The 14,156-nt window shown below is 50.3% G+C and overlaps 1 protein-coding gene across 2 annotated transcripts in view; it reads left to right on the top strand.

Moving 5' to 3' along the window:
• SLC41A2 (solute carrier family 41 member 2) overlaps positions 1-14,156 on the top strand; it is a 101,963-nt gene that overhangs the window by 34,924 nt on the left and 52,883 nt on the right. For both annotated transcript variants that reach the window (XM_030544745.1, XM_030544737.1), the window contains one exon: positions 3,707-3,853. In XM_030544745.1, coding sequence (XP_030400605.1) covers positions 3,707-3,853 — 147 coding nt within the window. The remainder of the gene's footprint in view (positions 1-3,706; positions 3,854-14,156) is intronic.

Below are 14,156 nucleotides of genomic sequence, written 5' to 3'. Positions count from 1 at the left end.
AACTAGCAGATTACAAAAAGAAGTGATTGATGAAAAAATTGCCCGGTTTGTTTATGCAACACTCTCCTTTCCGTATGATTGAGAACCCACACTTCATTAACATGGTTCAGTCATTAAGACCAGGATACAGTTCATGCAGCAGAGTAGATGTCACAGGCAAATTGCTGGATAAAGTGTGTGAAAGAGAAATTGAGCAGTGTGCGAAAGGTGTAGAGGGTAAAATTATTAACCTGAGTCTTGATGGATGGAGCAATGTCCACAATGATCCTGTTGTATGTGCTTGTGTGACAACAGAAGAAGGGCATGTCTTCCTTACAGAAACAATTGATACATCAGGAAACGGACACACAGCAGAATACTTACAAGAAGTAGCAGTAAACAGTAAGCAGTATAACAAACTGTGGAAAAAAAAATTCTAATGTCTAGTAGGCAGCTTTGTCACAGACAATGCAGCAAATGTATCCAGGATTAGAAGAAATTATTTAGAAGAGAGTGAAGAGAGTCCCAAGCTAATAACATATGCTTGCAGTGCTCATTTGATGCACTTCTTAGCCAAAGACTTCAGTGTTCCAGAAATAAAGACTAATGTTGTTGAAATTGCAAAGTACTTCGGTAACAACCACTTTGCAGCAGCTGCTCTGAAAAAAGTGGGAGGAACCAAGCTAATTCTCCCACAAGATGTGCAATGGAACTCAATAGTGGACTGTTTTGAGCACTATATCAAGAACTGGCCTAATCTGATGATAGTTTGTGAACAAAATCATGAAAAAATAGATTGCACTGTCACAGCAAAAGTTCTTAACATTGGGCTTAAGAGAAATGTTGAACACACGCTGAGTACCCTAAAGCCTATTTCTGTAGCCTTGAACAAAAGGCAGGGAAATAGCTGTTTAATTGCTGACGCTGTTGAAATTTGGAAGGAACTGAGTGAGATCTTAAAATGAGAAATATGCAGTGACAGAATTAAATTACAAGCATTAAAAAATGAATGGGACGGGCACTATCTTCAGCTCACTTTCTTGCAGTTATTCTCAATACTCAGTACTAGGATCAAACCTTAACTGCTGAAGAAGAGGAGTTGGCTATGACATGGACATCCAGCAATCATCCCTCCATAATGTCAACTCTAATAAACTTCAGAGCTAAGTTCAATAAATATATGAGTGCTGATGATGTTTTAAAGCAAGTCACACCAGTGATCTGGTGGAATTCACTTAAGCACTTGGATTCAGAGACTGAAGTGATAATCTCACTTTTAACAGCAGTAGCTTCTTCTGCTGGTGTAGAAAGACTATTTTCTTCCTTTTGGACTAATTCATTCCAAACTGAGAAATTGGGACCTGAGAAAGCAGGAAAGCATGTTTTTCTTTTCCAGATTGTGAACAAACAGGAAAATGAAGGTGAAGATGATTGATTGAGTTAGCTGCAGAAGCCAATATTTTAAGATTCTCAAGTTGACCTGGCTGACATAGTCAATTTTAATTTTTTTTAATATTTCATTTAACTATTTTAGTTAAAAACAATTTTAACAAAAACAAACCTGATTTTAAAACACTTGACTGTTTAAATTCAAAAATTCACATGCTTGTTTTGTTAAAATATTATGTTTTCCTGTTGAAGAAAAAAATCCAGAATACATAATGTTGTTGTTGTTGTTTTAGTTAAATAAAACAATTTAAGTGTCTATCTGGTGATTGTTCTCCTCCTAATACAGCATGGCAAGGAAATCCTCCAAATATTAATGATTAACCTGTTGAATTGGAGATAGTTCACCTCCCAATGACTTCATAAATATGTGCTTCAGTTACCTTTGGTAAATGGAATAACCAAACCATCGTTCATTTTCTGATATAGCTGCAAAACTAATCTGAAAAGTTTTCAAAATAAATCACTTAAAAATGTATAGTGTGTACCTTCTAAAAATGAAATCTACATCTATCTCTGAGTTGTGAAGAATATGTGTTAAGGTTATAACTACCAACAAGAATGCACTTTTATGTATGATTAAATTGATTTAAATCATGATTTAAATCACTAGTCAGGAAGACTCAATTTAATTTAAATCAAATCCACCCTGCTGTGGAAATAGACTTCAAACTATGGAACATCTTGTTGAGCAATGTCCCTTAAGATCATATTTTGGAGGTATCTCTGCCATCCACTCAGCTTCACCTGAAGCAATCATTTGGATTGCCAGCCTAGACTTAGACATTTAACACTGCTGGTTTTAAGCCATATGAAATAAGACTTTGCCAATGTGGCCATATAGGGGAGTAAGAGGTTGTGCAGGGCTGACTCATTGTCCTTGTCTACACTAGGGAAAAAAAGCATACTCTTAATTTGAGGCAAATTCCTAGTGAAGACAAGGCAGTTTGTAACTTTCATGTACTAGGCTTTGTAGTCTTTAACTTGACTTATTTACTCATGTGAAAATGTGCAAACTGCCTTGTCTTTACTAGGATTTTGCCTCAAGTTAAGAACACACTTCTTTTTCTAGTGAATACACAGCCATGAAGACCAATCATGGAAAGCAGGGTGGAATCAGAAGTAGGGATGGGGAACAGACTTATGGCTGTGCATGCCCCTATGTACTGGCTGACATGAGTGGGAAGTTTGCTATGTCAGATAGTGGGATGACATAGCATATTCCCTCCTAAATTTCCAACTCCTTCAGGAGCTCAGGAAGTACCGTAACTGTCACAATTTCTCATGACACAGTTAGGCACTGTCTCTTAAACAGGGCTGAGAGTAAACTCCTGATCTACAATAAATAGTATATACAAATAAGGTGAAGGCAGAGAAGAAAATAATTTAAAAAATATGTAAATAATGTTAAAAATAATAGAATAAACACATTTGAATTCTCGTCAGCTTCTCTTCTCTTAGGTCTACTGGAGGATGAGAGGGAAAATTCTCTTCAGTACCAAATAATATTGCTAATGTAACACTGTGAATAATATTCTTGACAGCCATTGAATACTATAGGAAATTACTCTTAAAAATAATTTCAGTGTTGCTATTTTTAGAAAGCATACTAACTATTGACCTCGGTGTAAAATGTTGTTTTGATTGACTGTGCATCTAATAGTGAATTAAAAAAAAAAATTACACAGTTTAGTGACTTGTGGCATTTCTGGTAGGACATCCTGAAAAAATGTGTGCCTCTGATAATAGCTAATGCATATTTATTGAGTGATGAAATCTGACTGTTCATTCAGCTAGACCAGGGGTTGGCAACCTTCAGTACACGGTCCCTGCAGCTCCCAGTGGCCGCATTTTGCCCTTCCCAGGCAATGGGAGCTGCGGGAAACGCCGCAGGCTGCAGGGACATGCTGGCAACCACTTCCTGCAGCTCCCTTTGTCCGGGAACAGCGAACTGCGGCCACTGGGAGCTGCAGGGAACCATGCCTGCGGACAATCAATGTAAACAAAATGTTGTGTGACCCGCCAGCAGATTACCCTGATTGGCCGCATGTCGAAGGTTGCCGACCCCTGCGCTATATCTAATTAAATAACCCTGTTTGAAAAAAAAAGAAGAAATAAAATTAAATTTTGTTGAGTCAAGTGGAAGGAAGCATGATCTTAGGACAAAGGCACAAGCTTGTATTTGTCAGCACCTCTGGTTTTGATTTCCAGTTTTTCCATAGTTTTCCTGTGGGATTACAATGTAAATAAAGATTGACATGTTTTCTTACCTTCAATCTAGGGATAATAATGGTTGGAGTTATTGTTGGATCAAAGAAGACTGGCATAAATCCTGACAATGTTGCCACACCTATTGCAGCGAGTTTTGGAGACCTTATCACTCTTGTTATACTGGCTTGGATAAGTCAGGGTCTTTATAATTGCCTTGGTAAGTATGTTCCTAACTACATGTGCCGTTGAGAGGCTCTTCTTTTGTTGTTGTTAAACATTTAAATAGATACACATTCTATTTGACACCAAATGATAGATCTTTGTTTGAAACATTAGTCCACAGCTATTTATTCTTTTTAAGATAAACAGGCTCTCGAGCACTAGCTGCAATCAGCTGAAATCCCTATTTTCCCCCTTCCCAGTATGTGTTACTATACTAATCAGTCTAAAAGTGTCCCAGTCAGTCAGCGGATGTACTTGTCACTGGAACTCCTGAACTAGCTCCTCTTCCTGTGAGAGAGAATCTGGCTTTGTTAGAGTTTCTGAATGTCCACCTTCAAATCAAATCTTAGCCCTCTCCAGACCATTGTTTGACTCGTCACACTTGCTCAGGTAATTGTTTCTTTGTTGACTAGCTGTTTTTGTGTATGTCTACACTGGCAGAGTTACAGCGCTGCTCAGAGAGTGCTGAAGGGAAACTGCTGTTATGTGTTCACACTGTCAGCTGCCTGCACAATAGCATGTTTGCATTTGCAGTGGTATTCGGAGTGGTGCACTCTGGGCAGCTATCCCACAGAGCATTTCTTCCGCTTTTGCCACTAAGAGTTGTGGGAAGATGGAGGGGGTCACGGGGCATCCTGGATCCTGTCCCAATGCTCTGTGATGCATTGCTTTACATCTCAGAAATCCCTGTGCTTCCATCCTTATTTGGCACTATCTTTCAGTGGTTTGTGTACGGCTCGCTCTGCCTTTTTTGGTCTAAAGGAATGGATCCTGAACCATTGACCAATATGCTGCTTGCTCTGACTAACACATCATGAGTGGCAGTGGAGTTATTCCTTAAACTACAAAGGCAAAAGAAGTGTGACTTTGATCTCACCATGCCTAGTAGTTATGACACAAGATTGCCTGTGGCATTCACGGAGGTGCTGACCACAGTGGAACGCCGCTTTTGGGCTCAGGAAACAAGCACTGAGTATTGGGATCACATTGTGATGCACATCTGGGATGACAAGCAGTGGCTGCAGAACTTTCGGATGAGGTATTCATGGAATTATGTGATGAGTTCACCCCAGCTCTGCGGCACAAGTACACAAGAACGAGAGCTGCTCTGCTGTTGGAAAAGCGCATGGCGATAGCACTGTGGAAGCTGGCTATTCCTGACTGCTACAGATCGGTCGCTAACCAGTTCAGAGTGGGAAAGTCAACTGTTGGACTCATGTGGACAGAAGTGTGCAGGACCGTTAATCACATCCTGCTCTGAAAGATCGTGACTCTAGGCAACATGCATGACATTGTGGATGGCTTTGCACAAATGGGCTTCCCTAACTGTGAAAGGGCAATAGATGGGACCAGATCACCTAGTGACCGAGTACATTAATTGGAAGAGGTATTTCTCTATGGTTCTCCAGGCACTTGTGGATCAGCATGGGAGTTTCACAGACATTAACACAGGCTGATCCAGAAAGGTGCATGATGCACACATCTTTCGGAACTCTGGCCTGTTCAGGAAGCTGCAAGCAGAGACTTTCTTCCCAGACCAGAAGATCACCGTAGGGGAAGTCAAAATGCCCATTGTGATCTTGGGAGACCCTGCTTACCTCTTAATGCCATGGATTATGAAGCCATACACGGGGCACCTTGACAGCAGCAAGGAGCGGTTCAAAAACAGACTGAGCAAATGCAGAATGACTGTTGAGTGTGCTTTTGGCTGTTGCCTGCAGTCACTGCGTATATGGGAAACTGGACCTGGACAATGACAATATTCCTGTGCTTATAGCCGCGTGCTGTACGCTCCATCATATTTGTGAAGGGAAGGATGAAAGCTTCACTCTGAGCTGGACCGCTGAATTCTGGGTCGTGCTTTGTTTGCTGGTGCCTAGAGCCGGCGCTGTCCGGAGGAGGCTAGCCAGTCACACCTGTTGGATCTTGGCAAAGGGCAAACAGGAGAGGAGGCTCTTGGTAAGTGGATTTGATTTTGGAAATCGCTGAAGCAAGTTGTTGGGGGCAGGAAGGTTGCAGAAAGCAGGCTTGTGTCTGTATGATGCACGTACCACCACATGCTTAGTCTGAGCACCGGAACAGGCTGTTGATTGACTCCCTCACTTTACAGGAATCTGTCTGAGAGTTCTCCAGGAAACTCTCATGGAGATACTGGGCAATCCACTACTGCAGGTTCTTTGGCAGAGCTGCTTTGTTTCTTGCCCCATTAAGGGTAACGTTCCCGCACCACTCTGCTGTCACAGTGGGGGGACCACCATTGCTGCACACAGGTGAGCCGTATAAGGGCCAGGGTGGAAGCCGCAGTCTTGGAGAAGACCCTCCTTTGATTCTCTGCTCACCCTCAGCAGTGAGCTATCTTTCATAATGAACACAGCCTGTGGAAAATGTGGGCACAGGGATGATTGTCAGGCCCCCACTACAGTGCTGGCTCTCCCCAAAAGCCATGTGCCCAGTGTACAGTAGGGTCAGGGAACACCGATTTCCCCCTATCCCTACAGCTACTCACCATTTTGGGGGTTTTGTGGCTCAGCCAGTTAGTGACAAGTATGTGAATAATGGCTGTGTTTTAAATCACTGGATCAGTGTTCTGTGTGTTGTAAACAACACTGCTTCTGTAAAATGTTGCGTTTTGGCTTCACAGAGTTGACCTTGGGAGCCCAGACTCCCTCTTTGTTATCACCAGTTGAACGCTGTGCAGAATTAGGAAGCGTCCTCAAAGAACTAAGGAGGACTTTCTGCGTGAGGTTATGAGGCATTCCGCGGCAGAAAAATTGAATAGGAATTGAAGGAGTGGTGGGACAGTGAGAAGAGGGACTGAAAGGAGAATGTGGTGCACCAGAATGAAGCCACGGAGCAGCTCTTAAAGGTTTTGGAGCTCCAAGCGGACACACTCCAGACAATACTAGTACTGCCGACTGAGCCGCTCTGTGCCCGCCCCGCCCTTGCAGCAGCTGTTTCAAAACTCTTTCCCATGCGCCCCCCCAGACACCGCCAGTACACTCTTATCAACCTCCTGGCTCCAGTCCGTACCCGCGGCATTCCACTCCTGCCCCATGACAGTCCAGACATGCGGACTCCCAGTACCCGCTGCACTCTACACCCATCCCTTGCAGTTTATCCCTTCTGAAGTACGGTACCTGTTGCAATGTACTCCAAAGGAGAAGGCTGGATATGATCCCTGGACATACACAAATCCTTAACCATCCTGGGACCCTCTTCCTCCTGGGACCTTCCCTTCTTCTTCGAGTGATTGCTCATATCCATTCCAGTTAGGTGTACGCGCCGCGCGTGCACATTCGTCGGAAAACTTTTTACCCTAGCAACTCAGTGGGCCGGCAGGTCGCCCCCTAGAGTGGCGCCACCATGGCGCTCCATATATACTCCTGCCGGCCCACCCGCTCCTCAGTTCCTTCTTACCGCCCGTGTCGGTCGTTGGAACAGTGGAGCGCGGCTTAGCTGACCTCCACTTCCCTAGCTACTCGTTTTCTCGTATATAATTATGCAGTTATAACCCTTTTATATATATATTTGTATGGTTATACGTGTTTTCTTTGCTAACATGGTTAGTTTAGTTAGCGGGGTTCAGGAAGTAGCCCCTTCCATGAGCCCAGTGCCGGAGCCATGCATGGCTCACCGGGTTTTAAAAGGGGCCCGGCCTGCCAGAAGCCGCGGCCGAAGAGAGATCTACATGACTCCTGTTTGAAGTGCCTCAGGGAATCACACTTGACAGATAAGTGCCCCATTTGCAAGGCTTTTAAGCCGAGAACAAAAAGGTGCGGGACTTTCACTTACCCCTCCACCTTGGGCGCCGAGCGATGTTCAAGCGGCGGGCAGAAGCGCCTCCTCGGCACCGGATCCCGCCGGTACTACCAAGGCCTTTCGGCACCGACCGTCGCCGGCACCGATGTCGACTCGGCACCGCTCCCTTCTTCCGAGGTCGAGAGAGCCTATGATTCCTGCTGGTGCCTGGCGGCTCCCCGGCACGCGCCGTGGTTGAGCCCCCTGCTCCCGCTGCTTCCGTGCCACCTGCATCGCAGCCAGAGAGCTCGCCTAAGTTGCGTTACCCGGCACCGACACCTGCAGAGGCACCGATGACTTCGGCTCCGTCGATTCCAGTCCCCCAGGACCACGGAATCCAGTGCCTGGCAGCTCCCCGGCTCGCGCCGTGGTAGAGCTTACTGCTCCTGCTGCTTCTGTGCCAACTGCACCACAGCTAGAGAGCTCGTCTAAGATGGCTCGCCCGGCACCGACGACGTCGGCACCGTCGATCCCGGTCCCACGAGGGCCGTAGAATCCGGTGCCTGACGGCTCCCCGGCGCGCGCCGTGGTTGAGCTACTGCTCCTGCTGCTTCCGTGCCAGCGGCACCGCAGCCAGAGAGCTCGTCTAAGTCGGATCGCCCGGCGCCGACACCTGCTACGGCACCGATGACGTCGTCACCGTCGATCCCGGTCCCACAAGGGCCGTAGAATCCGGTGCCTGACGGCTCCCCGGCACGCGCCGTGGTTGAGCGTATTGCTCCTGCTGCTTCCGTGCCAGCGGCACCGCAGCCAGAGAGCTCGTCTAAGTCGGATCGCCCGGCGCCGACACCTGCTACGGCACCGATGACGTCGTCACCGTCGATCCCGGTCCCACAAGGGCCGTAGAATCCGGTGCCTGACGGCTCCCCGGCACGCGCCGTGGTTGAGCTACTGCTCCTGCTGCTTCCGTGCCAACGGCACCGCAGCCAGAGAGCTCGTCTACGTCAGATCGCCCGGCACCGACACCTGCTGCGGCACCGATGACGTCGGCACCGTCGATCCCCGGTCCCGCAAGGGCCGTAGAATCCGGTGCCTGACGGCTCCCCGGCACGCGCCGTGGTAGAGCTAATGCTCCGGCTGCTTCCGTGCCAACGGCACCGCAGCCAGAGGGCTAGTCTAAGTCGGATCGCCCGGCACCGACACCTGCTGCGGCACCGATGACGTCGGCACCGTCGATCCCGGTCCCGCAAGGGCCGTAGAATCCGGTGCCTGACGGCTCCCCGGCACGCGCCGTGGTTGAGCTCCTGCTCCGGCTGCTTCCATGCCAACGGCACCGCAGCCAGAGGGCTAGTCTAAGTCGGATTGCCCGGCACCGACGCCTCTGAGGCACCGACAACATCGGCACCGTCGATTCCAGTCCCACAAGGGCTATCGAATCCGGTGCCCGACAGCTCCCCGGCACGCGCCGTGGTTGAGCGTATTACTCCCGCTGCTTCAGTGCTGAAGGCACCGCAGCCAGACAGCTTATCTAACTCGGATCGTCCGGCACCGACACCTACCGAAGCTCTGATGACCTCGGTACCGTGGATCCCGGTCCCACGAGGGCCGTCGAATCCGGTGCCTGACAGCTCCCCAGTACGCACTGTGGTTGAGCCTGCTGTTCCCTTCACGCCGGAGATGTTACCAACGGCGAGGGCTCTCAGCGCCATGACAGAGTCAGTGCTGCCTGACCCGGGCACCGCCGGTACGGGTAATACAGTCTCTTCAGGGGACTGTCCCCTGTCAGCACAGCAGAGCGGCACCGTTCATGATCACGGTCCCGCAGACACTCCAAGTCCTGTCGGCACGCCGGACACCACTGGCAGTCCCGGTGCTGTTTTCCTCGGTACTGGTCACACTCGCTGCACCGGTCGGTATCCCGTTCGCCGACCCGCTATCGGCACCGTTCCGCCTCTGGCACCGGGGCAGGTACCTTGACTCCTGTAGCCCTTCTCCGAGCCTCGAGATCTCGGTCGACCCCCCGACACCGTTCTGGTTGCGGGTCTGGATCTCGTTCCAGGTACCGATACGCCTCCCGATGCCGGTCCCCGGTGCCGAGTTGGGCAAGGTCCGAGTGAGTCAGAGACTCTGCCTGTGCCTTCTTTTAGTACCTCCATGGCCGTCCGGACACGCATCCGTGTCATCCCATATGCGCAGATTTTATGCTCAGGACCACGATCCTGATATGATGGCCAGCGGGCGCCAGCCCCGAAGCAGAAAGAGGCTTGGCGAATGAACAGGCTTGGCCGCCAGGTGTACTCTGCAGGGGCCCTGCAGCTCGGGGTAGCAAAGCAACAAGCCTTGCTTAGCTGCAATAATTATAGCACCTGAGTGAAGGAGTTTCTCCCTCAAAACTTCCACCTGGAGTTCGCTGCCGTCTTGGAGGACGGAGGGAAAGAAGGTTCCCAGAGCGTCCCTCCAGGCCTCGTTGGACGCAGCAGACTCTGCGGCCAGCACTCTGGCCTTGAGTGTCGCCGTGAGGTGCATTTCATGGCTTCAGGTTTTAAACCTCCGGCCGGAGCTGCGGTATGCCATTCAGGATTTACCCCTTGTTGGTAAAGGCATCTTCGCGGCAGAGACAGCCCCAGACTGCGAAGTCTGGTGGGCAATAGGGTCCTAATGCGTCTCAGCATGTATACGCCAGCGACCAAACGCAGGCCTTTCTGGCCCCAGCCGCCATACTCTGTGCCTAGCCAGAGGCAGAACTCTGGCAAACGGCAGGACCAAGGTGGTCGCAGACGAACGTCAGGACCCCTAAAGAGCCAAAGTCAAGGTCCCTCGCAATTACCACTGGGACCAAAGACGGACCTTCCAAGGTTCACCTGAGGGCGGTGTACCAGTCGCAGGACGGGATCCCGATCCCGCTTTCTCCTGGCATGGCCCCAGTTACTTCAGATCGCTGGGTCCTGCGCACGATGGAGCATAGGTACCACCTTTAATTTGCTCCAGCCCTGTCCCACTTCAGCGGACGAAAGGGGTAAGGGGTTTTACCCCCGTTATGCCCTAGTCCCCCACTCGAACACAGGTCTCAGACCTTCTTGGTCCTGCACGGACTCAACCGGGTTAGGATAAGGTTGGAGTTCTGCATGGTATCCCTGGGGACCATTATTCCATCCTTGCCTCCTGGGGGCTACTGTGCCGCCCTGGATATGAAGGACGCGTACTTTCGCAATGCCATCTTCCCTCCACACGGGAGATGCCTCCGCTCTATAGCCGACTGTCAATACTCCCGGTTTACGGCCATAGTCGCCGCCTACCGTCGCTGATGTCGGATATGCGTTTTTCCGTATCTGGACGATTCGCTTATCCACGGAGACTCTGAGACACAAACCACTCAGCGCGTGGGCATCGCCACGGTCTTATTCACGGGTCAAGGCCTGCTGTTTATTATAGAGCAATCCACTCTGGTCCCCACGCAGAGATTGGGCTCCCTAGGGGCTATCCTGGTCTCCTACCTAGCCGGAGCCTGCTTATCGCAACTGAGATTTTAGGCGATGGCAACAATCATCTGAGGTCTGAAGGCTTTCCCAACGACCTCAGCTCGTTCTTGTCTCAGTCTCCTGGGTCCATGGTTGCCGCAAGTTTGTAACCAAACACGCCAAGCTCCGCCTCCGTCCTCTCCAAGTCTGGCTCACTGCCCCTGACGGCGGACGCCTCATCTCTCTGCTCGAGTGTTCATAGTCACCTCTGAGCTTAAGGCCTTTGGTCTTCTAGGGAGCTGGCATTCCTCATCAATGCCCCAAAAATTGAGAGTAGTCCGCCTGGCATGCCAGGGGTTCCAGCGGCAGCTGCGAGGCCGTTGTATCTCGGTGTTTACAGCCAACACAACGACCAGGTGCTTCATAAGTATTCAGGGGGGAAATAGTCCTCCCCCCCCCTTTTTTGTCAGGAGGCCATCCATTTCCGGGTCTTTGCCCTCGTCCAGACTAACCCGCGGCATCGGCGGGTTAAAATCGATTGCTCGGGGATCGATATATCGCGTCTAGTCTGGACGCGGTGTATCGATCCCCGAGCGCGCTTACATCGATTCCGGAACTCCATCAATCCGAACGGAGTTCCGGAATCGACACGGAGAGCCGCGGACATCGATGGAGCCCCGTCCAGACTGGTGAGTACCTCGATTTTAGAAATTCGACTTCAGCTACGTTATTCTCGTAGCTGAAGTTGCGTATCTAAAATCGATTTTAATTCCTAGTCTGGACGTGGCCTTTGGCATGGCCCACTCGATGGAGCTGGCGACGTCCTTTCTCCCAGGCGTTTGGAACATCCTAACTCTTTGCCTCAGCAGGTCTTTCCTGCCTTACGAGTGATCACTCTGCCCCATGTGAGGCGTCCCGCTTTCCGGAAGTGGAGATGTTTCCTCACACAGACCTGTTCGCTCACCGCGAGAGCAGGAAATGCCAGGTGTTCTGCTCCTTCCAAGATCTCTCCTCGGACTCGATCTTGGACGCATTCCTGATGCCGTGGAAAGGCCAACTGCATTATGCCTTCCCACTGTTCCCACTGGTTCATTAGGTCCTGCTCAAACTCCGCAGGGGCAGAGCGTGCATCATCATGATCACTCCAGAATGGTCCAGGCAGTGCTGACATACCACGTTACTCGGCCTGTCAGCCCAGACCTCATCACTCAGGGCAACGACAGGCTTCGTCACTCGGACCTGCAGCCTCTTCGCCTCACGGTGGCTGCTGCGTACCTGAGTCGGGGTGACAGGCAGCCTTCCACCTGGTCAACGTACCGGGCCAGGTGGAAGCGTTTCTTTTACAGCTGCAATACGCTCGATCTTGCTCCTGCTGAGGTCTCGATCCCCTCTGTTTGGCCTGCCTCTGGCCTTCAGCGGCAGGACCTGGCGGTATCAGCGCTGAGGATACACTCAGCAGCCATCTCTACCTTCCAGCAGGCTGAGATGGACGTTCAGCGTTCTCACGCTCTATGGGTTCGAGGTCCCTCAAGGGCTTGGAGCGCTTGCACCCTCGGGTGCGCCGCCCAGCCCCGACCTGGGACCTCAACCTAGTCTTGGCCAGACGGGTCTCTGAGATCAGAGCTCTTAAGGGGGTTCCGCCGTACACTAGGTTTCACAATGACAAGGTGCAGTTATGACCGCACCCGGCTTTCCTCCCTAAGGTGGTTTTGGCTTTTCATGTTACCCACAGTTCAACGCAATGGGCACAACCGTTGCACTCCTTGGACATCTGTGGAGTGCTCGCATTATATTGTGCTGACAGAACCATTTCCTAAGGTGCCCCAGCTCTGTCCCGGTAGCGGGCCAAAGGGAGGGCTTGCTTGTTCTCCTCTCAGAGGATCTCATCTGGGGTGATGGCGGACATCCCCACTTGTTATGATTTGGCTCATATTTCCCCAAGCCACATCAACATGCATTCTACCAGGGCTCAGGTTTCATCTGCCGCCTTGCTGGCTCGTGTTTCTCCCACGAGATCTGTCGTGAAGCTCCGTTGGTCCTCGGTCCATATCTTTGCTTCGCAGTAGGCCCTGGTTCAGCAGTCAAGAGAGGCTGTAGCCTCTGGCTTGGCAGTTTTATTCTGCCACATTTCACTCCGACCCCACCGCCTTTGTAAGGCTTGGGATTCACCTAACTGGAATGGATATGAGCAATCACTCGAAGAAGAAAAGACGGTTACTCACCTTTGTAACTGTTGTTCTTCGAGATGTGTTGCTCATATCCATTCCACACCCGCCCTCCTTCCCCACTGTCGGAGTAGCCGGCAAGAAGGAACTGAGGAGCGGGTGGGCCGGCAGGAGTATATATGGAGCGCCATGGTGGCGCCACTCTAGGGGGCGACCTGCCGGCCCACTGAGTTGCTAGGGTAAAAAGTTTTCCGACGAATGTGCACGCGCGGCGCGTACACCTAACTGGAATGGATATGAGCAACACATCTCGAAGAACAACAGTGACAAAGGTGAGTAACCGTCTTTTCCCTCAGTGCTGATGTGGTTTTTTTGTTTGTCTCTCTCCTCCGGTTGTTGTTTTTTAATAAAAGAGTTGTTTTGATTTGAAAGCAATCTTTATTCCATTAACTGAAAGCAAACAGAGCCCTGCAAAGCAACAGGCAATTTTCTTAAACTTTCATAGTGCATCGTCTGCACCAATCCCAGTCACCTCCTAGCATTACAAGCACTGCACTTCTGAGCATAGGAACAAATGTTAGTGGCTTTCAGCTTCAAATTGCTGTCTCCAGGCATCCCTGAGCCTTATGGCCCCACACTGCACCCCTCTAATAGCCCTGGTCTCTGGCTATTCAAATTCAGCCTCCAGGCAGCAGAATTCCTGGGGCGGCAGAATTCCAGGGGCAGCATTCCAGGTTTTTGGGGGGGTTTTTTGCTTCGGGTGTTGCGCTTTCTGAGAGTTTGTTTTGTTTGTTTTGTTTTGCTTGGGGCAGCAAAAAACGTAAGCCGGCCCTCCCTCTGGGGTAGAAAAGAGCTCCTGGCTGCATGCATCTCTGACCTCCAACTTGTCCTCTGCTTCTGGGTCCCCCTCCCCCTCCACATCCTTGTCCAAGATTTC

The sequence above is a fragment of the Gopherus evgoodei genome, chromosome 1 (genome assembly GCF_007399415.2).
Source record: "Gopherus evgoodei ecotype Sinaloan lineage chromosome 1, rGopEvg1_v1.p, whole genome shotgun sequence".
Lineage (NCBI taxonomy): Eukaryota > Metazoa > Chordata > Testudines > Testudinidae > Gopherus > Gopherus evgoodei.
This window is presented reverse-complemented; position numbering and strand designations above follow the sequence as displayed.